We start from the raw sequence: 24,404 nt of genomic DNA, 5'->3' as shown, positions 1-24,404 counted from the left end.
TCTTTTGAAGGCAGGAGATTGAATAATATCCTATGTTAAAAGACTTAATTTTAAATTGGTTTTTGTGAGTATACTGTGTCATTACATTATAGTATATATTAATAAACTATTGATAAAATGTGATTTTTAAAAATAAATATTGAAAGATTAAGGCCTATATAGAAGGTTAGAGGTGTACACTTTGACATGTTGAATCCCTGACCATCTGTGATATCTTGAGCTAAATATTATTTCCAGACTTTTAGTTTTTCAGCATTGAGAATTATTTTCAATGGATTGTGCTTGTTACTGCTATGTGCAGAAATTGACACAGTAAACATTTGAAAATCCCCATTGAATTCATCTCTGTAATAATATGTTTGAAATCTGAGTTGTTCAAAACCTGCATATAATAGAAGTTGAGAGAGCAAATTCCAGTTGTTGATACTTTCCATATTCTGGTCTATATTTGTCCAGGTTGTGTCTTTGCTTGGTTATATAGCCTGATGGAGATTTCTTTGACAGCAGAAACATGCTGCAGTTCAGAACTTAAAAAGCAAACCCTGGGGAGAAGGGCCCGCTACAGACAGGCACATTGTGGCGATATTAGGGCTCGATAGGGCTGGGTGTCCAGATGCACTCAGCCCTAGTGACGTCACAGGTTCGCGCATCTATCCACACGGTGGGCGCCACAACAGAAGCACCATCATAGGGCTGCCTCACAGCCCTTATGACGCTGCAAAAAAGGGGCTGCCTAGAGCAGCCCCTTTTTTAGTGTGCATCTGTGCAGCAGAATGCAGCTGCTGCTGCACAACTGCACAGCAAAGAGGAGCGGCGTTTCACCGTCCATGTGTACCAGGCCAAGGAAAGCCTTTGTGAGCCAAATATTTGTCCTTGTCTGGTGGCTAAAAAAACACTCCTATTCCAGGCTGGAGGCTTATGAGGCCTCCTCACCAGCTGCTGGGAAAATAGTATAACTGTGCTTAAATTTTCTGCCAGGTATTCTAATACAACTCTTACAAGCAGTCGTGAATTTCTTCTAAATAAGCAGTTTCTTTGCCCTCTGAGAGCATACAGCAGGGCACTGACATTCTTAACTGAGAAACGGAAGGGAGCACAAAGTAACAGAAATAGAGAAGCATTCAGGAATCAAGCCCTTATGACTGTATATTTAAATACACAACATAGTGGAATAAGAGTAAACATATCTGCTGAATGTGTTGTATAACTAACTGGTGTTTATAAGAGAAGAAATGTTCAAAAAGATAGTAGAGTGGACCAAGCTTATCTGATCTAAATCACAGGTTTGTTCTGGAACCACAGCAAGTTATCATAGATCTGGACATCTTTTGTTGCATCAGGTTCCTCTATTCTGCTTAGTTCAATACCTTTATAGTCCTGTATTATGCCCTCTTCACTATTTAAGCAGTATAACATATTCATTAGTTTTACCAACTGAACAACATGGGTGATAATTTTCAGGATGTGGAAAAATAAAATAATGCTCAATAACAACAACTTGCTTTTCATTTTCTGGATGCCTAATCGTTAGCTAAATTGTTTATGTCTTTTTGTGTGTGCAGAGGGAGCTAAAGAGAAATAACTAGATTGTTGGCTGCTCTGATCTTCTAATATTGACATATCAAAAGAAGCAAACACACAGGAGGAACTAGGTACAAAGGTGGAGAAGAGTGCATTGTTTACTCTCCATCAATTTTGGGTCACAGCGGGCTGCTGGAGAAAAAAATGTGTGTAGCTACTGGCATATAAAAGACAGCAGGGAAGAAATTTTTCAGATTTCAAGAAAACAAAATACTTTAAATGGAAACAGTACAACAAAGATACATCTCTGTTGTTAAGCTGATGTATCATAAGAAATGCTTCTCAAGTCGATGTTACTTCAAATCATATGGACATACCTGAACAGTCTGGATCAACTGGTTAGTAAATGTCTTTGAACTATTACTGATGCTCTAGTAATGTAGTGATTATTATAACATTACATTATTTGTTTTGAAATAGAAATTACTACTGAATTTTGTTCAATGTAATCAAGCATCCTAGGTTCAGAAAATCAGCTCCTTTTAGGTCATGACTTTGTATAATAGTTAAAAGTAATTTGGACTTATTCTTATTCTTTTTTGGGCAAGTCCCTAAAGATGACTTCATGTCCGAATCAGTACTGAGTGAGTGGCAGTGAATACAATGAGTAATACAAAATGCAGTAAAGCAGAAATAGTATAAATAATAAAATACCAGCACTGAATTATTATTTTTTTTTAGGGGAATCCATCGTCAGCATAAAGGATTCTAGAAACTTTGCCTTTGAGATCACCATTTTCCTGTTTTACAGTTTCAGAGTCCCTATACATCAGACATCCAGAGTATGTCATTTCAAAGAAAAAAGCTGTTCCAACCAGGAACCACAGATAAGTTTGTGATAAAAACCAACAGATCAGAAAAAAGAGTTAATTGATGAAAAAATTGCCCTCTTTGCATACGCAACAAGCTCTTCTTTCTGTCTCATTGAAAACCCATACTTTATTAATATGGTTTGGTCACTGAGACCAGGATACAGTCCATCAGAGCAGATGTTGCAGGGAAACTGCTGAATAAAGAAGCTGCTGGACAAAGAAATGGAGCAGTGTGCAACAACTCTAGATAGTAAAATTGTTTACCTGAATCTTGATGGATGGAGTAATGTTGACAACGATTCTGTTATATGTGCTTGTATAACAACAGAAGAAGGGAATGTCGTGTAGAAACTATTGATACATCAGGAAATGTGTACACAGCAGACTACTGGCAAGAAGTGGTAGCAAAAGGCATAATAACATGTAAACAAAAATTCAAATGTACACAGTTTGGTCACAGACAATACTTCAAATGTATCCAAGATAAGAAGAAATTTAGAAGAGAAGGAAGGCTATACAAAGTTAATAATTGATGGTTGCGGTGCTCATTTACTGCACCTCCTAGCCAAAGACTTCAGTGTCCCAGAAATAAAGACTACCGGCGTTGACATTGCTAAACAATTATTTTGCTGCAGCAGCTCTGAAAAGAATAGGTGGAATCAAGTTAACACTGCCACGCAATGTTGATGGAACTCTGCAGTGAACTGTTTTGAGCAGTATATCAAGAACTGGCCTATTCTCGTGACACTTTGTGAACAAAATCAAGAGAAAATAGATGGCATGGTCATGACCAACATCCTCAACTTTGGGCTTAAGAGGAATGTTGAAGATATCCAAAACATCCTGAAACTTATTTCTGAAGCTTTTTAAAAAAAAATACAGAGAAATAGCTGTTTTATTGCAGATGCTGTTGAAATTTTGAAGGAACTGAGTGAGCACTTAAAAACAGAATACACACTGACAGAATTAAATTACTTAATTTAATTAAAGCATTAAAACACCAAATGGGACAAACACTTCTGCACCTCATTTTCTTGCCATTTTCTGGTATCATAGTCAAATCTTAAGTGCTGAGGAAGAGGTGTTAGCTATGACATGGATATCTGTACTGCCAACTATAATAAACTTCAGAGTTAAGGGGGAACCATATGTTTGCTGCTGCTAATAATTAATAATAATAATAATAATAATAATAATAATAAAGATTTATTTGTATCCTGCCCAATCACGGGGAATCCGCTGCTAACAGCAGTAAGAAAATACAATACAGAAAATACAATAAGATACAAATGATGTTTTGAAGAAAGTCACAACAGTGAACTTGTGGAAGTCACTTAAGAACTTGGATTTCAGATCTACTCTGTGTCCAATAGCAATTTTTCCAGGAAAAATTGGGGGGGAGAGGATTGTGGGGGGATTAGAATGCTGGGTACAATGTTTTAAATAAAATATTTTAAGTGACACACACATACCTTCTTTATAGCCAGTTGCCTTTGCTTTGAAGCATAGCAGCTCCATATAGCAAAATAGTTATCCTACAAACTGAGCATAATTCTTTTTAACATCTCCCTCTCTACAGCAGTCATCAACTTAGATTTTTGGTGGGTACGGTAAAGTGATGAAAGCTGGTCCTTAGGCCAGTTTTAAATTACCAGCTGTTTGCTGTGGGGTTTCCTAGAATCCCTGCTGGGACAGCTAGTAGTTTAGATGACCATGTGCCCCGTTACCTGCCACCATTCTCCTTGCAGGCCAGTCTCAGTCTGTGATGTCAGACACCTAACCATTTGGGTAAAGATAAGTGGCCCATTTCTTCCTTTATGGGCATGGCAGGGCTCTGCAAAGAGAATGGCACAGTAGTGGTGTGGTGGCAGCTCCATGGTTTTGCGGCAGGCAGGCATCTGAACAGCCACCTGTTGCTGCACCAGACCACCTAAGTGCTGGGGGATCTGTGAGCAGAATACGATGGGGTTGGCCGCTTTCATTTGAGCCCTTAAAAGTTAAATTAACTTTATTGAATGAATCTACAGTGACAGTAGTCAGATTAGTGCTTCAGATAACATAATCAGTGCTTTTATAGTTTAATTTTAATTAAGAGCAAGTGGAAGTCATATTCAGTACAAATACTATTGGAATCCAACTGTTCAAATTGTAGAACTGCACTTGCTAGCATATTATGATTTAAGTATCACAGCAAGGTGTCTCAGACATTTACATGTACTTTTCCTAATATCACGTAGTATATGCAGTTGAGGAATTTTTGTTCTTTGACCCTCGACCAGTTCAGCCACAATGAAGAGTTGATGTTAACTGTACTTTTGCTCTACTTTATCAAACCTATGAGTGCTAATTGTTTTACTTGAAAACGTTCTTTCTGAAGTACCAGTTCATATGGGAGTTGAATCCACCAGTTAAAACAAACCATGTGTGCCTTTTGAAAAGGATCTATCTCAATTTGTTTTTCTATCAATTGGTTTGGCTGAGTATACTGTAACAGTCTAAAGATATTTAGACAAAATGGTCAGAGAAGCAAGCATGCCTAGTTTACCAAACAAAAAGACTTCTGTCTACAGGAACATCAGTATCCTAGATACAAGATCTTAGATACAGTGTTTATGTTTAACTCTTTTCAGAGTCTGTGTGATAACCAATGTGATATAATTCAGAAATAGCTAACTAAACTAATGGAGATGAATAAAGGGAAAAACTAGTCCAAACTAGTAAGACAGTGTTCTGTGTTAACATGCAGCATCCATCATATCTCAGCAATCCTTTCTGTTTAACATAAAGCAAAAATGTATTTAAAAGATTTTGTTTCATTGAGACACCTCAGTGAAACAAGTTAACTCTAGCCCCAACCAGGAGTTCAGTCTACTCACCTGTGGACTGAAGGTGAGAAGAGCACATGGGCAACTATAAAAGTCTTGCTTTAACTTCCCTGCCTTTTTAGACCCTCATCTTCCTATGATGATGGGGAACTTCAGCAGGGCTTCTGTCCATTTTTTTGAGCATGAGTAGAAGCATCCATGTGATTGGGAGTTCTGTTTTAGCAGGCTTGTTAAGATTGTAAATGTGAGGCAGGGAATTGCAAATTTAAAAGGTTGCTAAAGGTATGACATGCTGGCTTTTCATTGTAGTGTTCATATGTTTTTCTTTTGCAGAGGAGGTGAGAAAAGGGGGGGGTTCTGAATGACAAGTGTTACAGTGCTTATAATGGAAAAAGGATTTGCATAGGTTCATCAGCTGCTGCTCCTGGTGTTGACTTGCATGTGTGTTGTGATCATCATAGTGTTGTGGTTTCTTACTTCATCCCACCCATACTGTTCATTAGAGAGGCAGAGTTCACATAGTTGTGAATCAGTTACATTCCAAGGAAAATCAGCCCAAATTTGGTTATAAATGCATTAGCGTTTTTGCTTTGGCACATATGATGGGTTGTGATGTTGAACATTACTAGCTGAGATGTGATGTTGTCCATATTGTTGAAAGTCTGGATCACCCATTCATAACTTTGTGGAAAAGATAACATTCCATAACATCATTCCATAGTAGTCTATTGGCTAGGTCAATAAATTTCACTTGAGGCTAAGCCCAATTATGGAGTTTGCTTCTTTAATATTTTTACACTTCAATATGTGGGTTTCTGTTGTGCTTTTGCTTTCAGTAAACCTAATTATAAGACAATAAAGAGGCTGACTAAATGATTTTTTTAAAATATTAAACTATAAACCAAATGGGCCAGTTGGTAACTTACAAATGTTACGTGTGTGTGCCTTCAAGTCACCTGTTCACTTACAGCAACCCCATGAATTTCGTAGTTTTCTTAGGCATGGAACATTCAAAGGTGGTTTTACCAGTTCTATTTTCTGAAATATAGGGCCCCAACAGACAAGCCAAAATAAAGGTGCTTCAGGTCTCTCTGGAGGTATGTTCTTTAAATAATACATGTGTCCTAAGAGGTTGGAAGCTGCACCAAAGCCATGCTTTAGCCCTAAAGACTGGAGTGCAGCTTTGGCACAACTTCTGGCACCTTAAGATGTTTGTGTCATTTAAAGAGCATGCCTCCAAAGAGACCCAAAGCAGCTTTATTTTGGCCTGTCTGTTTGGGCCTATAGCACTTGGTATTCATTGGCAGTCTCTCATCTGTATATTGACCAGGACAGATCCTGCTTACTTTCCAAGATCAGACTGGATCTGATGCCTTTAAAAACTTGTATAAATAATCCAAATTCTGTTACTGATTTAAAAATCCCCCCCCCCCATTCAGTACCACAGGTCTAGCACCTCAGCAGTTTTTGCATGCTTGCGTGAATGTGACAAAACTGTAATGCATATATTAAATGGTAGTATGTGCTCTTGAAAGTAGTATTAAGTCCTGCAACAAGAAATTGCCAAGTCAGCATTTGCAGAATTCAGTTGTACGTGTGACACTTTATTCCTAATATCCATGAGGATTCTAAATGATTTCAACAAGCATGGAGGAATTCTTTCAAAGACTTGACTGTAGAGTAATTAATTAATTATTATTTGTTTTGTTTTGTTACTTATTTTCAATTTTATTTATTTTATTTATTATTTTTGGTTTCAGATTAATACAGAGTTGAAGTGTTGTCTTTATGTATAAACAAGCCAACCAAAGAGGTGTTCGGCTATGTAATTTGGAGAAGCAGGTTGCTCTACCCACTCCTTGTTTATCACATGGGTGCCCTGTTCTGACCTCAGCAGAAGTGCCTCATCAGGCTGGCTCTCACAGGGACTGAAGGGCCAGTGAGGAAGTGATGGCAGCTCTGAGATGGATCCATCCCCTTCTATGTGGCGTTCAGTGCAGGATAAAGGGGATGGCATGGCTCTTGGCATGTGGACAGCCAAATCAGGCCCAATCCACATGGCCTAAAGAACTTGAGGCTCAATGGGTTTCCCCCCCAGATTTGCTTACTTCAGAACAAAGTCAGGTAAAGGACTGAAAATGACAGATCCTCCATGGAAGTACCTCTGTGTCATGCAGGCTACCAGCACTGACTTCAGGGCGAGTGCAGTGTTTTTCACCAGTATAGACAAGCCCATAAATGACTTTGTGCTTGTAAGTAATTTGTTGTTTTTTTTAATGCAACCTTGACAAGTCATATGTTACCCCTAGCAGGTGGAAGTTAGAAAATACATTAATAGTAAAACTTTATTGTTGTATAGATGTGTCATAAAATAACATAAACAGTTTCAAAAAATAAGGCCCTGTTTGTTGAAAGAGAGTGTGACGGGGTTGGACTGGATGGCCCGTGTGGTCTCTTTTAACTCTATGATTTGTGAACTTTAGTACAGATAGTTTTCATCCATATTATAACAGTGTTTCTGTTGCTATATACTATTGTTGCAGGGTAAGGGTTGCATGTATTTTAGGATGTGTGAAACTGAATAGTTTAATACTAATCTGGGTGGTTAACATCAAGTCTACTGGTTTGAGGTAACAAACTGGACTTTTGAATTTCTGTAGAATTTCTGATTGGTAATCATTGAGTTCTGCAGCATTCAAGCATATGAAAATAGTTGAGCCTCCCTTATCCAAAATGCTTGAGACGAGAAGTATTTTGGACTTTGGATTTTTATTTTTGTTTTTAGATTTTGGAATACCTGTGTTTGCATATATGTATATAATGAGATATTTTGGAGATGGGCCCCAAGTCTAAACACAAATTTCATTTGTTTCATGTATACCTTGTACACATAGCCTGAAGATAATTTTATACCATATTTTTAACAATGTTTTGGAAGAAAAAGTTTGTGTATATTAAACCATCAAAAAACAATGGTGTTACTATCTCAATCACCCAGGAAAAACGTTTTGGATTTTGGAATACTTTCAGTTTTGGAATTCTGGATAAAGAAGACTCAACCTGTATATAATGGAATACTTGCAAAGTTCAACATTCTTATTTCTCTTAGTCTAATCATGATACATATGGAAATGACTTCATCTAATAATCTAATAGCATTAAAAATGTGAAGAATTGTGCATTTGGTTGTGATAGATGGTGCAGCTAATGTTTCACAAATATGTCACTTGCTAGAAAACCTCAAAGATATGCATGTGATAACCTATGTCTGTTTGGCACATTTTCAAGAAGGATTTGAGATAAAGAACAAATTAGACAATAAGTGCTGAAAATCAGGAACAACCATTGGAACTTGGTATCATGTATGGTGGAACTATTCACAAGTAAAAAGTTCTGGATAAGCATTCACTCAAACATCAAAACAATACTGAGGATAAAAATGAAATGAGGAATGGGTCGTTCTGCTTATGGCTCTTTGCAGAGCTACTTAATTCTATTTGGATTGGGCATTTTCCTTAATAAATACTTGATATTTATTAATAAGGACTTGAAATACATATAGGCAATCTTAATTTGTAATAAATATGAGTTATTGAATGTATCTTCTTAGTTAGGTAGTCTAATATTGTAGCAATTAGAGCAAAACTTATTTTCCATTTAAAAGATCTAGTATTCAGAAGTGTTACAGCTTTATTTCAGTTATTATTTAGGCCAAGGATAATGTTGCATAGTGTCAGCAGTCTACACTCTTGATAATCCCAGTAGTGTTGCAGTTTAAGACATACATAAACCAGATGCATTGACTGAAGAATCACTTCGGCAAAATACTTGATTTTTTTGTGACCAAACCAGTTTCTATAGATGAATAGCTTGACAATTTACCTGTGTGAGATGCTTTCCTTTTTATGCAGAAAATATCTTCCTGATATAATTAATTTGCTATATACATACTACACTGATGGCAGAATGGCTACTGCTGGAAATTGTATAACAAAAGCGAGGCATTTTTGCTCTGCTGTGGGTCCGTCATTGGTTGGTTTCATCATAACCTGTGTCACTCACACTTCATTGGTGATTGTTGATCTGTGCCTTGAAGTCAATTCTGATTTATGGTTTACCTAAGGCAAACCTATCACAGGGTTTTCTTGGCAAGATTTGGTTGGGGGGGAGGGTTTGCCTTTGCCTGCCTTCGCTGCATTTGAGATAATGTGACTTGCCTGGGGTCACCCAGTGGATTTTCATGGCTGAGCAGGGATTCAACTCTGGCCTCCTGAGTTGTAGTGTACCAGTTGGTTAGGTACATATCTGTGTCACTACCCAGAATGAAGAGATTCGTGTTTAGGTGCCACATTCTGGATCTTGTTATCTTAAGTGACACACAAGTACAGCCACCCATTGACAGTTCCAAGCACATAGGCAATAATTCTACCATGTTATGACTTTATGTAAAACCTGTAGCAGGCTTCAAGGGAAGTAAATATCAGTAGGACTCCCAGTGACTGGGCGGTATATAAATAAATCCTATTATTATTATTATTATTATTATTATTATTGTGATATTAGCAATATAACTGCCTTCTTTTTGTTTCCATACATTCATAAATAAGGGCTGCAAGCATTAATTAATTTGATTGGGGCCAACTTTCATAGGCAGATTCAGTTTGGGAGTTAATTTTTTGGTGGCAACGTAAAAGGTAATACGAAAGAAAACCATTTAGATGTTCTTACAATGCCACTTTTGTAATGGAAATTGATGATATGCCATATCTTTTAAATATAATTGGGTGAAAGACAGATGGTATTCCACAAATTATTAAATGGTTGACAGCCTTAAAATGAATGGTAATTTTGATACATACTTCATTAATAGCATTCAGCCTGGATTATGAATATTGATCTGTTGCTAAGGTTAGAGGCCATCAGTGACTGGTCAAGAAAAAATGGGGTCTTGCATGTCTTTCTCTTCATGCACAAAGAGGACAGATCTGGGGAAGGGCCATTCTCAAATGATAACTCAACTTCGGTAAATAACATTTTGATCTTTGAATAGAGTGGTGTTTTCTTTAAAGAAGGCTATAACTGTCTCCCAATGAACTGGCTTGTTTATTTCCCACTATCAAAGTGTTTTGTTTGTTTTCCAGGTTTTTGAGCATGAAGAAGACAACAGATGAAGCAGAGCAGAATGGAGCAGGATGTATCACTCCCCAAATCCTAGGAATTTTTAGTTCATAAACACACTTGCCAGTGGTTGTGAGCAGCCATCTACTTGATGTAAAGAACTTAATTTCAATATAAACTGGCTCTGGGCAGCACCGTGGATGCTGCACCTTTGAGTTGTAGCAGCTGTAATTGTGAATATTGCTGAGATAGTTGAACATGGTGTCCAGTTTTCTATTGCATTTTTTCAAGTGGAAAAGTTAACTGAATGGTTGACACAAAAGTGGTGGAAAGAATTGTGCATATGCCAATTTTTGTAACCTTTTTACTTTGAACTACACTGCTTACAAGATCTCATTGTTTTGGAAGAATGGCATGAACAAGTCTTCAGGAACAGTTGTGATAATTGTAAATGCTCACAATTGTGCACTCTTTCTGGGTATTCCTTCCTGGTTTTGAAAGTTGTACACTTAAAACATTCTTAAAATTGCTGGTGTCTGAATGGCATAAAAAGCCAGTTGACATGGTAGTAACCAAAGATTCCAGTTTTTAAGCATATGAAAGACTCTGCCTGCTTACCTGTGCTAGAAGTAACAGCATCTAAAGTGAAGACTTAAGAGAAACTTAGCGACTACTAGATTATCTTTAGGACTCTGCATTAACTCTATAATGTTCTTGTTATAAAAGGAGAAACAGCATATTTGTCACAAATTTAGTTAACATCTTACAACGAAACTGTATGTAAGTTGCTTAGATAAATGTAATCACTGTAAACATCTATATGATCTGGGATTTTGTTTTTATTTTGAAACGGGAGCTTTTTTGTTTACAAGTTCATTAAAAACTAAACTGTTTCTGTAAGGAAATGAGATTTTTTTAATTTGCCTTGATAATTTGCAATCTAAATTAGACACCACCCTTTTTTAAAACAGGCAACTACAAGGCCATTTGTTAAAGCAAAAGTCCTATTTCTTAATCATTTTAGATCTAGTGTTGTAACTCTTCCTCACTTTTGTTTTTAAATAAATTTTGTATTTTTTTTTCTTGATGGGGAGGGGCACTCTTGCATTTTTATAATCTGTTGCATTGATACCCAGCCCGCTGTAACAAGAGACTGAATAAAAATAAAAGCATCTTTTTGGACCCATCATAGCAGCTCACAAGTCTTGCCATTGTCTCACACTGGCTAGACTGATTTGCAGAACAAGCTTTGCAGATTTAAATTGGAGGTATATTGAGGGTTTGAAAAGGAGGAATTTTCTTTCAAGTTCTTGTGAAGTGGATATAACCAGATTTACTCTTGTTCTTAGGCAGCCCCTTGGTGTTCACATGGGTTACTGGTTACTGCCTCAGGCTGTCCTTCTCACCTTAATCCAGCTGAAAGATATTCTTACTGCTGGCAAATTCATCTAATGGTGTAATTTATTCCTTTATAGCATGTCAGAATAAATTTTAAAAGTTGTCTGAAAATGCTGCCAGATGCCTATTGTGTACATGGTTTTAATGACTTTTGAACTTTCAGTTTTCATTGGAACATAAATTTGGGTTGCACTGCATACTTTTTTGTGGGATATTAAAAATCTTCAACATTATCCCCCTACTCCTGGTAATAAAGTGAATAGTTAAAAATATTGTATCCATGCAAACATAGATAACATTTTCAGCACGTGGAATATACCAGTAATTTGGAAAGCGTTGTTTGGATATTTGCTTAGGGTACTTTTCTTCCTTGAAAATGATCCAAATTTCAATACATCCCAACACTCATTAGGTGGTATATCACTTAAGAATAGAATCTTGAGTTTCTTTGATAAAATGTTTAAAGAATGAGTATTTGGTTATTGTATTTTCAGCTGTTACAGCACAGCTCAGCCATGCTATTGAAAGATGGGCAAGAAGTAGAGTAACTGATAGGGCTTAGGGGTAGGACAACATGTTATCTTTAAGCCTCACAAATATTCCAGCTATGCAAAGGAAACTAATGCATTCTTTTTTCTTTTTTACAGTAGTGAAGTTGCTTCCTTAAGTTGAATCTGCTTGCTTCTTAAGTTTTTATGCGAGAACTTCTGTATCATGAGAGTGCACACAGCCAGATGGATAGTGCTGTCAAATAGTTTATTCTGTATCTTAAATTAAGGCACTCTTGGTTTTGTAGAAGTTTGGAAAGGTTTAGGGCAGTTGATGTTGAACATGAATTGTAAAGTAAGACTTTTGGGGTCTTGATCTATTAGTGTAACTTTTACTATTTTAAATTGACACAAAACCTGTTTATAAATAAACAATAGTCTTGAAGAAAAAAAGACTTTAAAAGATGCCTCTTCTATAATGAGGACTTTTAAAACACACATATTACAGCTGGAAGCCTGCGATCCATTCCCTTCTCCATCTAAGAAGCTTAAATCCTATCTATAGTTTTATGAAACTAACTTAAATTGGCCAACTAATTACAGGAATCTTTTAACAGGATATATTGCTTTTTATTCCATTAATTAAATGGCCTAATTTACTCAATGTTGTCACCTTACCATTAAACCTATCTGATTCACCAAGTATAATTGGATGATGAAATAGAGTAATGAAACGGTTGATTCAGAGGACCTAATACTAGCCATAGAATTACTATCAAGTAAATAGTTATCTTTAAAAAGTCAGTAAGTACTGACTGCTGAAGGGGTGTCATGTTGAGGAGGGAGCATGCTTGTTTTCTGCTGCTCCAGAGAACAGGATCCAGAACAATGGATGCAAGCTACAGGAAAAGAGATTCCACCTCAACATTAGGAGGAGCTTCCTGACAATAAGGGCTGTTCGACAGTGGAACAAACTCCCTCGGAGTCGCCTTCCTTGGAGGTCTTTAAACAGAGGCTGGATGGCCATCTGTCGGGGATGCGTTGACTGAGAGTTCCTGCATGGTAGGGGGTTGGACTGGATGGCCCTTGTGGTCTCTTCCAGCTCTATGATTGTATGAAATTAAGCTTTCAGAACCTGAGCTATGAGTTCTCATTATAGTCGTATAACCAGATTTCTGTAGGATGCCATGGATAATGTTGTTAAATACACCATAGTCTTTCCAACCTTTAAAACATTGGAATGTCAAGGTTAGAATTTCTATAAATATTTATCTTCCAGTGAAATACTAAAAATATGCCTCTTTCAACTCTTGGTACTTAGGTAAATCATGCAGTCACTAAGCCATTATTAAATACTTCCCATTTACATTTTCCAATGGTATAGTCATATTAATCTGTTGCAAGAAAGAGTCCTGTGGCATGTTGAAGACTAAAGGCCAACATTTTATTGGCGGGGGGGGGGGGATCCAATGAGAGTTCTTCCACTGAGAGGGTACTGTCAGCAAAATGGGAAAGCAGAATCATGGAGGTACTGACACACCACAGTCTGCTCTATGTTTGGGGACCTGGTGGGCCGCAGGAGGAGACAGGAGGCAAGGGACATTATTGAAGTGACAGAAGCTGACTTGGATAGCCAGCGTGCACATGCCATATGCAGGCTTGCCATTTAAGGTCACGTGGATTCTTTTCTTTTAGAAGTTTATTCTTCCAAGCATCATCTTTTAAGCAAATGCTGTTGAAAATTTTCCTGTACATGTTGTAAATGTTCTGAAATGGCCACAAAGGATATTTTTCAGCAAGAAACATTGACATGTCTGTGTGAAAGAAAACAGTATGAAGAAAGATTGTTGTCTTTACTTGTGCACATCATAAGTACAGTACATACAAGGAAGTGCTGGAAAGTTCTTGGGCTGACTGGGAATGACCTAGAGCCATGAAGCTTGCATACTGTTCCACATATTCAGCCCACAGTTCAACACACTTGGCACATTGTTTCTCAATTTTTAAAAAAAATAAATAAATCTGATGTCTGCCCACTGAGATACTGCTCTGCCGCTGCTATCACCTCTGAATTATTAGAAATTTTTCTTCCTTTCAAACACTTAATTAGGTTTAGAAATAGGAAATGGTCAGATGGAACATGATCTGGGTAGTACATGCTCAGACCCCAGATTTTTCAAAACTTCCATCAAATTCCCAGCACTGTAAGCAGGTACATTGTTCAAAAAAAGAATACCCTTTGCTGTTTTCCCTTCAATGCTTCTTTTAATTATTTTTTTTACTTTTACTGTACTTTTAATCCCATAGCAAATTAGAGTAGTGTTCTACATTAACTGTTTAGCCCTTCTCAAGACAATCAATCATTAAAATACTTTACTAATGCCAGAAAAAACTAGCCATGACTTTTCCTGCTGATCTTTGAGTCATTAATTTTTTTGGCCACGGAGAAATGGAGTGCTGCCACTGCAAGGACTGTTGTTTGATCTCTAAATCAGAGTGATGGAATCATGTTTTATCAACAATGATGAATTTTTTTTAAAAAAAAAAATTACCACAGATGGCTGAAAAGCGCTACTGTCAGGCCATGCTGAGGGAGGGGTGTGGACATGATTCACGCCCCGAACATGGCTGAAAGTTGCCCCAGGCATGGCTCTTTTCCAAAGAGCCGGGCCAAAAAGGAGCTGAAAAGATCTGCTCCTTTTTGGCAGGACAGTTGGGGACTGAGTTGGCAGTCTGAATCAGGGACATGTGCATGCGCCTGCCGTGGCCCCATTGTGAACAGGCCCCACACAATTCCAAAGTGGCCCTTTTGAGCCATCTGTTTCACCCCATGATTGCTCGAAATGGTACAAAATCAACTTGGATGTACCCACTTGATTTTTTTTTTCTGGTCAGCATTCAAACATTTCAGCACCCACTCAGCTGATAGCTTCTGCATAGCCAACTGCTCGCAAATGATAACCCATTTTGCTTAATGGGACTTAATATTTCTCAGGTATTCTTTATTCACAGATTTCTTTCCTGCAGCTTCAATCTTTTATTTAAGTATGTTAATCATTCTTTTAGTTTTTAGTCTAAATCAAATCATTAGTCTCAGTTACAGTAGACCCACTGAATTAACCTCTGAATCAAATCAACAGCTATGGAAATTCTGTTGCTTTACTGGAACTACTGTATTTGGATTAACAATTAGATTTGGCCTTTTTGTAGTTTCAAAAGCAAACTCTGCTGAGTTTATTGGGCATGGCATGTTACAATAATAGGAGGTCAGTTTGGATTCTTAATGGCTCTGTGACGTATAGACCACAATGAAAGGGCATTTTAATCAAGCCTTTTGGAAATCTAGAAATAATTATACCTCCACATCAGAGGTAATTTTACAGAATAAACATTTTAAAACTGCTTTTTCTGGGGTTCATTAAGTTATTAAAAAGCTACCTGCCCCACAAAAAAAGAGTGGCTTGTTCAGTTGCATGGCTACATGACTAATGGAAGTAGTGATAGTAAAGATCTTTGCAGGAGAGAACAGCTAGCCCTTTGGGAACAGTGCTAAATGTTCTGATGTGCTGGATCATAACTGCTTAGAATCAACACATATTATGACCGAAATTATCTCTGCAGTGGAGGCAAATGCCAGTAAGGTAAGTAGCAAAGCTATAAGATTGTCTTGCTTCCAAACCTCTACCCTATATCATCTCTACCACAATGTGGGAATTCTTTAATTTGTCCCCTTAAAAAACATTTTGTCCTGTGTCTGGTGTATTTTGAGGATCATATATACATTAGGTATGTGACGCCTGCACTGAAACAGTTTAACTCTAATTTTGTGGAAACAGTTCAAATTTTCTAAAGAGTGGTATGCAGTGCTGTTCTGTTTGGTTCAATGTACTGAATTGAATTGCGGGTCTTAGTAAAATATCATTGGTGAGCTTGCTTATTTGTAGGCATACCTGAACTGAACTACTAAATATTGGTTTCCCTTAAGGGTCTCTTGACACTTCTATATGTCAAAGATTTGCAAATTTCCCTGTCTCAACAATGTCTGTTTTCATTGTCACTGTTTTATTTTTAATGTGCTGCTCTAGTAAAGGTTAGAAGCAGAAGGTTGTACCAGTGGATTCCATAAACACTGTACTTCTTCATTACCATTCCAAATAACTATTTTTAACCAGGATTGGAGGAGACTCCAAATAGCTACTTCCTATTTCTCTAATTGGGGATTAAGAAGAGAACTTTCTTTTGCATTTAAATGAAAGAGATTTAATAATAATTGCAGCAAAACCTAACAATGTGATGCAATTTGTAGAAGCCCACTTTAAAACCATGGAATGACTTTATGTCCAATTTCTTTTTGCTATGTGGTACTGATATCTGTATGGCTCAGCTGGGCTTTTCCCTCTTTTTGAACTAATCTCTTGTTTTTATAAAGCAAAATCAGCACCTAACAGGAATAGGAGTTCTTGAGAGAATTAAAACAATTTGTTTGAATATCTGTATTTAGGAACTTTTTCTGTGCTGCAGTTGGATTATCCTCCATATTTGTTTGAAAGAACTGCTTTTAAACTCATTGCCCTTTTGTTTTAATTGCATTATTTAAATGGCAACATCTTTGGCATTTTGCAATTTCAGGACACAGTGCAAAACCAGGATCTTCTGATGGAGGCTTTTAGAAAGTTTCAGGAAGCTAAGGACATTTTAAAAATGTATTGAGTGTGCTGGAAATGCACTTTCCAGCACTTAATAGTGCTAAGTGTTGACTGGTTTGCTATTGAGGATTGGAAACTTTAATTATTGACCCATTGATCTGGATCTGAAAGCCTGGTTTATTTTTCTAAAAGCCTGGTTACAGCTGTGCCCAATTTGTTTTCTCCATAATCAGAACAGAGTCTTCATCCTGCATCTTCCCACATGCAATGGAGGACAGAGAGCTTCTCTGGCATAGATATAGGGTGGTGATAGCAGAAGGAAGTTGCCATGTAGCCACATGAGTTAAAGCTAATTTGTAGGATATTGGCTGTCACCCTCTAAAGTGAATTTCTACTGCATATGCAATATATTCCTGCTTTTAAACAAGATAGCATGAAGGTATTAAATGTCTGCCCATGAGGCTTTAGAAAAACAAAGCAGTTGTGTGGTCTAAAATTATTAGAATCATAAAATCATAGAGTTGGAAGAGACCACAAGGACCATCCAGTCCAACTTCCTGCCATGCAGGAACTCTCAGTCAACACATCCCCAACAGATGGCCATCCAGCCTCTGTTTAAAGACCTCCAAGGAGGGAGACTCCACCACTCTTTGAGGAAGTGTGTTCCACTGTCGAACAGCCCTTACTGTCAGGAAGCTCCTCCTAATGTTGAGGTGGAATCTCTTTTCCTGTAGCTTGCATCCATTGTTCTGGGTCCTGTTCTCTGGAGCAGCAGAAAACAAGCTTGCTCCCTCCTCAATATGACATCCCTTCAAGTATTTATACAGGGCTATTATATCACCTCTTAACTTTATCTTCTCCAGACTAAACATCCTCAGCTCCTAAGTCGTTCCTCATAGGGCATGGTTTCAAGACCCTTCACCATTTTCATTGCCCTTCTTTGGACAAGCTCCAGTTTCTCAATGTCCTTTTTGAATTGTGGTGCCCAGAACTAGCATTCCAGGTGGGGCCTGACCAAAGCAGAGTAGAGTGGTGCTATTACTTCCCTTGATCTGGACACTATACTTCTATTGAGGCAGCCTAAAATCACATTGCCATTCGCACTGTTGGCTCATGTTCAACTTGTGGTCTTCTTGGACTCCTAGATCCCTTTCACACATAGTCTCCTTAAGACAGGTGTCCCCCACCCTATCTCTATGCATTTTGTTTTTCTGCCCTAAGTGCAGTACCTTCTATTTCTCCGTATTGAATTTCATTTTGTTAGCTTTGGCCCAGCTTTCTAGTCTATTCAGGTCATTTTGAATTTTGACAGTGCTATATAAATAAAGTATCATCATCATCATCATCATCATCATCCTGTCCTCTGGCGTATGCTACTCCTAATTATGGTATCATCTGCAAATTTGATAAGTATGCCCTCAATTCTGTCATCCAAGTCATTTATAAAGATGTTGAATAGCACTGGGCCCAGGACAGAGCCTTGTGGGACTCCACTGGTCACTTCTCTCCAGGACGAAAAGGAGCCATTATTGAGCACCCTTTTGGGTTTGGCCAGTCAACCAATTACAAAGCCATGTAACAGTTACTTTGTCTGGTACTTACATGGTGTGAGCATTCAAACTCTCAATTTCAAATACTCTTCAGGCATGATGGTACCAAATTTAGCTGTTAGTGTTGAAAAAAGCATTGAAATAATAATAATAAAAATAGGATTTATTTATATGGCACCCAATCACTGGGAATCCGAGCGGTTTACAACAGAGGGGATAATAGACGGTTCCCTGCCCTCAGGCTTACAATCTAAAAAGACACGACACAAAAGGAGGAATGGTGGGGGGAGGGGATCAGGTCCAGCTTTCTTCTCTCCCTCTGATGCCTGGACCAAGGTAAATGGACCGGAGGGAGGGCTCTTCTTCTTTAGGCTAGCCCTGGTGGAGCTGGGCCTGCCTGGTCAACTCCCTCATAGGCTGGAGGATGACAGTTATGGAAGGAGGAGTCTCTTCTTCCAGCCTAGCCCTGATGGAGCTGGGCCAGCCTATTCTCTCCCTCACAGGCCGGAAGATGACTTATGGAGGGAGGAGTCTCTTCTTCCAGGCTAGCCCTGATGGAGCTGGGTCAGCCTATTCTCTCCCTCACAGGCCGAAAGATGACAGTTATGGAGGGAGGAGCCCCTATACAATCATAGACTGTACCACTTCAGAATGCAAGTTGTGGAGGTGGTTTGTGTGGTTCCATAGTCTGGACACTTCTACAGGAAAAACCTCTTGCACCAGCTGTTAAACATCTGACAATAGTGCAGGGAGTTGAACTACAGGTACTGATCTCAAAACCTGGGCAAGTTCATGGACAAAAATAATTCTTAAGGTTTCCTAGTCTGACATTTGAAGGATTCAGTGGTCAAAACTAGTACTTTGAAATCAGAATGTTAGAGTTGGAAGGGAACACTAGGCCCATCTAATCCTCTGCCATGCAGGAATATGCATATACAGCACTTCTGAAAGGAGCCTATCCAACCACTGCTTAAAGACCTCCAGAGATGGCAAGCCCATAGCCCCCTGAGACATTTCCCCCCATTGTTGAACAGCTCTTACAGTAAAAATATTCTTCATAATGTTTAGGTAGAACCTCTGTTGTTGTATTTGAACACATTACTCCATGTCTTAGTCTCTGGAGCAGCAGAAAACAAGCTGGTTTCACCTTCTACATGATATCCCTTCAGATATATAAATCTAATCATTATGTCACCTCTGTATGCACTTCTCCAAGCTAAACAAAGCCAGCTCCTTAAGCTGTTCCTCACAAGGCATGGTTTCCATACTTTCGATCATCTTGGTTGCTCTTCTCTAGATGCAAGCCAGCTTGTCAGTATTTTTGAGCTGTGGTGCCCAGAACTGGACCCATTATTCTATGTGAAGTCTAACCAAAGCAGAATATAGTGGCACTACTATTCCCTTGATCTGGACACTGTACTCCTGTTGATACAATCCAGAATTGCATTGTCTTTTTTGGCTGCCACATCACATTGTTGACTCATGTTTAGCTGTGGCCTCCTAGAACTTCTAGATCTTTTTTCACATGTACTGCTTTCAAGTCAGGTGTCACTCATCCTATATTTGTGCATTTCATTTTTTCATTGATGTATTGCCTTACATTTATCTCTGTTGGGCCTGGAAGCACAGTAGAAATGTACAGTTATTCTCTAAAACAAATCTCTTAACTCCTAGAAATCTGAAAGTAAGCATCACAAACCTATTTTCATGAATCATTTCAGTAAATGAATTCAGTCTACCAAAACACATTCTACCTGAGCTGCCCTGTACTACTGAAACTGCTTTTAAATGTCTTTTCCCTTTGAACATACAGGACTGTGAGTCAGCAGGTCATGGAGAGTGAACAGCGTAATATAGCAAATGTTAAAGTTCAATTGCCAATAGAGCAATAGATCTCTGAGATAAGAGTGGTGTCACTATTGAAGAAAACACTTTTTACTTCAAGTGAAAGTGATAATGAGAGCTGGTCTCCACAACAGCAGCACCTCAGAAACCAAAAGAAGTACCGTCAACATTTAGCAGTAAAGTAAATAGTGATTTTTGAAAAGGCTAAAATTGAAATGAAGAATGCACTTTGTAAGTCCACTAAAGGTGGCAAAGAGTCTATGGAGCACAAAAGCATGGACACAGTCTCTTAGGACCATACTGAAAACAGATTTCATATGGCGATGCAGGGTGGATCTGGAGAAAATTAGCACCTAATCAAGCAGTCAAGTGGGCAAATGCACACTTTGACTTGCTGGACATATTAATGATTCAGAAGCTCCAGAAAGAGGAAGAAAAAAAACCCTCTTTAAATAGAAGTGTACAGAGTCAATTCATAAATTATCTGTTAAGTTATATCTCGGGCTCAACATTAGCATCACAAGATTCTCAGTTTATTAATGCTACAATGGCAAATACAAATGTTATGAGGCAGTCGTCTTCTGCAGCTCAGGCTTTTCAGTTAAATAATACTCCAGTGGCAAATGTCATAAGAGAGTGAGGTCAGAAGTATTCAGTCAATATTAAATAGATTTTTTGTAAAAAAAGAATTTTATCTAATATAAATAATTTAAGCAGTTTAACTACTTTAAGTAATCAACTTCATTTAGAAAGTTACTCCTTACTACCATAGATCATGCTTCTTCTTAGTGGTCTCTGCGAAGCACACAAATGGGTTATTCTACATCTGCGCGGCATTTCCTGATCCTATTGGAATCACTAGGGGAGACTTTTTGGCGGTAGCTCCGGCCATCCTCTAGGCAGAATATTTTCCCGCCCTTTCTCAGTTCCTTTTGTCCACCGCATGAGCACCTTAGGAACCTCACTTAGAATCACTCCTTCCTTAACTTTCGCTTTCATTTGCTGCGTTTGCTCTGACTCTGATTACTCTTTTGGATTGTGATTTGGACTTGGTCTTTTGGACTTCTTGACAATTCTCTTTCTTTGTCCCTTGGCTTTGGTCTAAAGATGTCTGCACACTCTTTTAAAAAGTGCACTGAATGTGGGACAAATATCCCGGCACTCAACGGACACTCTTTGTGCCTCCTCTGCCTGAGTGAGGACCACGTCCCTGCTTCCTGCCCTCACTGAATAGCCTTCACTCTGCAGACCAGGAAGAATAGATCCATGCTCTATGTGCAAATCTTGAAGCCTCCCTCCACCTCTAGAGCCTCTGCCAAGGCTGCTGCCACCAAGGGCAAGCTCCCATCTCGGGCCTCAGGGGTCCCTGTCAAGGCTACTGTTGCCGAGGGCAAACAGTCTTCGGAAATTTCTGAGTCACCAACCCCAGAAAAACGGAGGTCTATGGACCAGGATGTGGCTGGCCACCCATCCTCTCCAAAGAGGAAAAAATCATCAGACTCCAAGCCAGAGAAGACAAAACACAAGTCTCGGAACAAGTCCAAGGACTCATCCCATTACTCTGGAAAGAAGTCCCGTCCCTGTCTGGACTCCGACTCCGACCTCCGGTCCCATACCGACACTTCCGTCCAGCCTGCTGACACTGAACTGGAGTCGGTACCATGCACTGAACCAGCGCCTCAGCCTGAGATGTCCCCTCGTCCCTACTCCCGGGCCCGACCAGACACTTTTCTGCATTCCTTGTCTGAACCCTACCAACTCTTGGAGGGTCAAGAGGAACCTTCTCCTTTCACCCAGGTAGGGATACCGGACCGACTCTCCCAGACTTCGGAGGTCGTTTGTTTTGAGGACGAACAGGACTATGATGCATCCTCTGTCCTTGCTGAACCCCCCAGATGGGATGTTGTTTTTGATCAAACCACAGGCACTTATTTTTTGCCTCTTGATCCTTCTGAAGTCCACAGAGGCCGTTTTGTTTCAACCTTTCAACCTGTTGAACCTCTCTTGCCTCCCCCAAGGTCATCTGTCGTGTCCATTCCACTTTGATCTCGCCTCTCCTCAGCTTCCCAAGTGGAACCAGTTCGGCCCATACAGTTGGCTTCTGCTGTCTTCTGCACCCCTCGTTTCTGGTATCGGTAACCACTCAGGCCCTCTCAGCTCGCACCAGGACCAGGTCAGCTTCTGCTGAATCCTCAGACCACTCCGTCCCCGACTGTGCTCCAGCTCAACAATCGCAGGCTCTCACCTTTCTCGAGGCCCCCTCTCCTTCAGATGACATTTTTTCCTTTTTGGAACAAATGATCCGGATGGGCAAAGCCCTAAACATTGAGGTCCTCCATGCAGACTCTCAAGCTCTTGATCCCACTGATGAAAGGGTTCAGAACAAGGTCCCAACTGCGACCTCTACTGCATTCCTACCATTAATATCCAGGATTGCAAAGAGTTCTTGGCCCACTTTGTCCATGGCCCAACCTTCTACCAAGAAACTTGACAATCTCTACCATATTACACCCTCAGAAGAGATTTGGCTCTTTGAACATCCTCGCCTGGATTTGGCAATTGTGGAAGCCTTGCAGATTTGTTCAGCCCCAAGGACAGCTTTGATCCCTAATGACAAAGAGGGCCGTAAGCTTGACACCATGGCACATAAATCCTACCCCTCTGCAGTCCTGGACCTCAAAATCCAGAACTACTCTGTGTGTATGGCTGCCTACCAACAGCAGCTTTGGGAAAAAGCTCTTCCCTTGTATGAAGACCTCCCTGAGGACAAGAAACGGACGGCTATGGCCATCCATGCATAAGCTCATGCACTGGTCTTGCACCAAATCTCAGCGGCCTGACACTTCACTGACTGTGCTTTCCGACAGCTCTCGGGTTCCCTAAGCCCTCTGGCACCACGCCTGGCTAAGGGTCTTCAGACCTAATGCCTCAAGCCAAACAGGCCATCAAAGAGCTCCCCTTTGATGCCACGGGACTGTTTCATAAGGAAAATGATGAGAAGCTGGACTTCAAAAACAAAATGAAGAACACAGCCCATAAATACGGTATGTCTTCATCCTCCACTTCTCGCCCTCCTTTCTGTCAATGCCGTTCGGGATGGCAAAGACCTCCCTATCTCCCCAACCAGTATTAGGACTACCAACAATAGTGCTTCCCTCCTCAACAGGGGAAACACCAGCAAAAATACAAACAATCCTTCCGTAAGAAGGATGCAGAACAAGACAAGCACCACTTCTAAAGCTTCCCAGCACACTCCGTTCTGTTAACTCCCTTTGGGGATCACCTGGCCCACTTCCACCATTCTTGGGCTTCCATAACATCCGACTCCTGGGTGCTTTCCGTCGTCTGTAGGGGTTATGCCCTGGAGCTGCAATCCTCTCCCCCAAGGGGCATCATTCTCACCAGTCTCCCCTCAGACACCCTTCTTGACGAAGTGCGCTCTTTGCTTCAAAAAGGGGCCATCAAGCCTGTCCCTCCGTCCCGGACCCAACATTGCCTTTTCTCCAGGTACTTCATTGTCTTGAGAGCCACAGGCGGCCTACGTCCCATCCTGCACTTGCATTTTCTCAACTCTTTCATTACCTATAAGCGTTTCCGCATGGTGACCTTGGCCTCCATCTTGCCTCTCCTGCAGGAGTCAGACTGGTTCGCCATCTTGGATCTTCGGGATGCTTATTTCCACATCAGCATCCGAGAAGATCACCAGGACCTCCCCGCCTTCTCTGTCGACCCTGACTGTTTTCAGTACTGGGTACTGCCCTTTGGACTTTCTACTGCACCGAGAGTTTTCACAAAGTGCAGGGCAGTCATAGCTGCATACCTCTGCCAACAAAACATCATTGTCTTTCCTTACCTCGATGATTGGTTGTTGGTAGCCCCATCCAGATGGACGCTCATCTTCCATCTCGAGTCAGCACTCTCTCTCCTCCACCACTTGGGTCTCATGATCAACAGAGAGAAGTCCACCCTCTGCCCAAATCAGCTGGTACGCTTCATAGGGGCCACCTTGGACTCCACCACCTGCAGAGCATACCTGCCTCACGACAGGTTCCTCAACCTCAGGTCTGCAATTCGTCGTTGCCTTGCCTTCCGGTGCATCACTGTGCAAACAGCTCAGGTCACTCTCGGCCATATGGCATCC

At 39.8% G+C, this 24,404-nt stretch overlaps 1 protein-coding gene across 3 annotated transcripts in view; it reads left to right on the top strand.

Annotated features, from left to right (window-relative positions):
• The window catches only part of LOC149284492 (casein kinase I), a 54,786-nt gene extending 43,263 nt beyond the window's left edge, over nt 1–11,523 (top strand). For all 3 annotated transcript variants that reach the window (XM_089496712.1, XM_089496711.1, XM_089496713.1), the window contains one exon: nt 10,360–11,523. In XM_089496712.1, the coding sequence (XP_089352838.1) occupies nt 10,360–10,367 (8 nt within the window). In that variant the 3' untranslated portion in view covers nt 10,368–11,523. The remainder of the gene's footprint in view (nt 1–10,359) is intronic.
• Nucleotides 11,524–24,404: the final 12,881 nt, after the last annotated feature.

The sequence above is a fragment of the Sceloporus occidentalis genome, unplaced genomic scaffold (genome assembly GCF_023333645.1).
Source record: "Sceloporus occidentalis isolate IW3139 unplaced genomic scaffold, rSceOcc1.0.p SCAF_92, whole genome shotgun sequence".
In the NCBI taxonomy this organism is placed as follows: Eukaryota; Metazoa; Chordata; class Lepidosauria; order Squamata; family Phrynosomatidae; genus Sceloporus; species Sceloporus occidentalis.
Note: the sequence above shows the minus strand (reverse complement) of the source record. Positions and strands in the feature narration are given on the sequence as shown.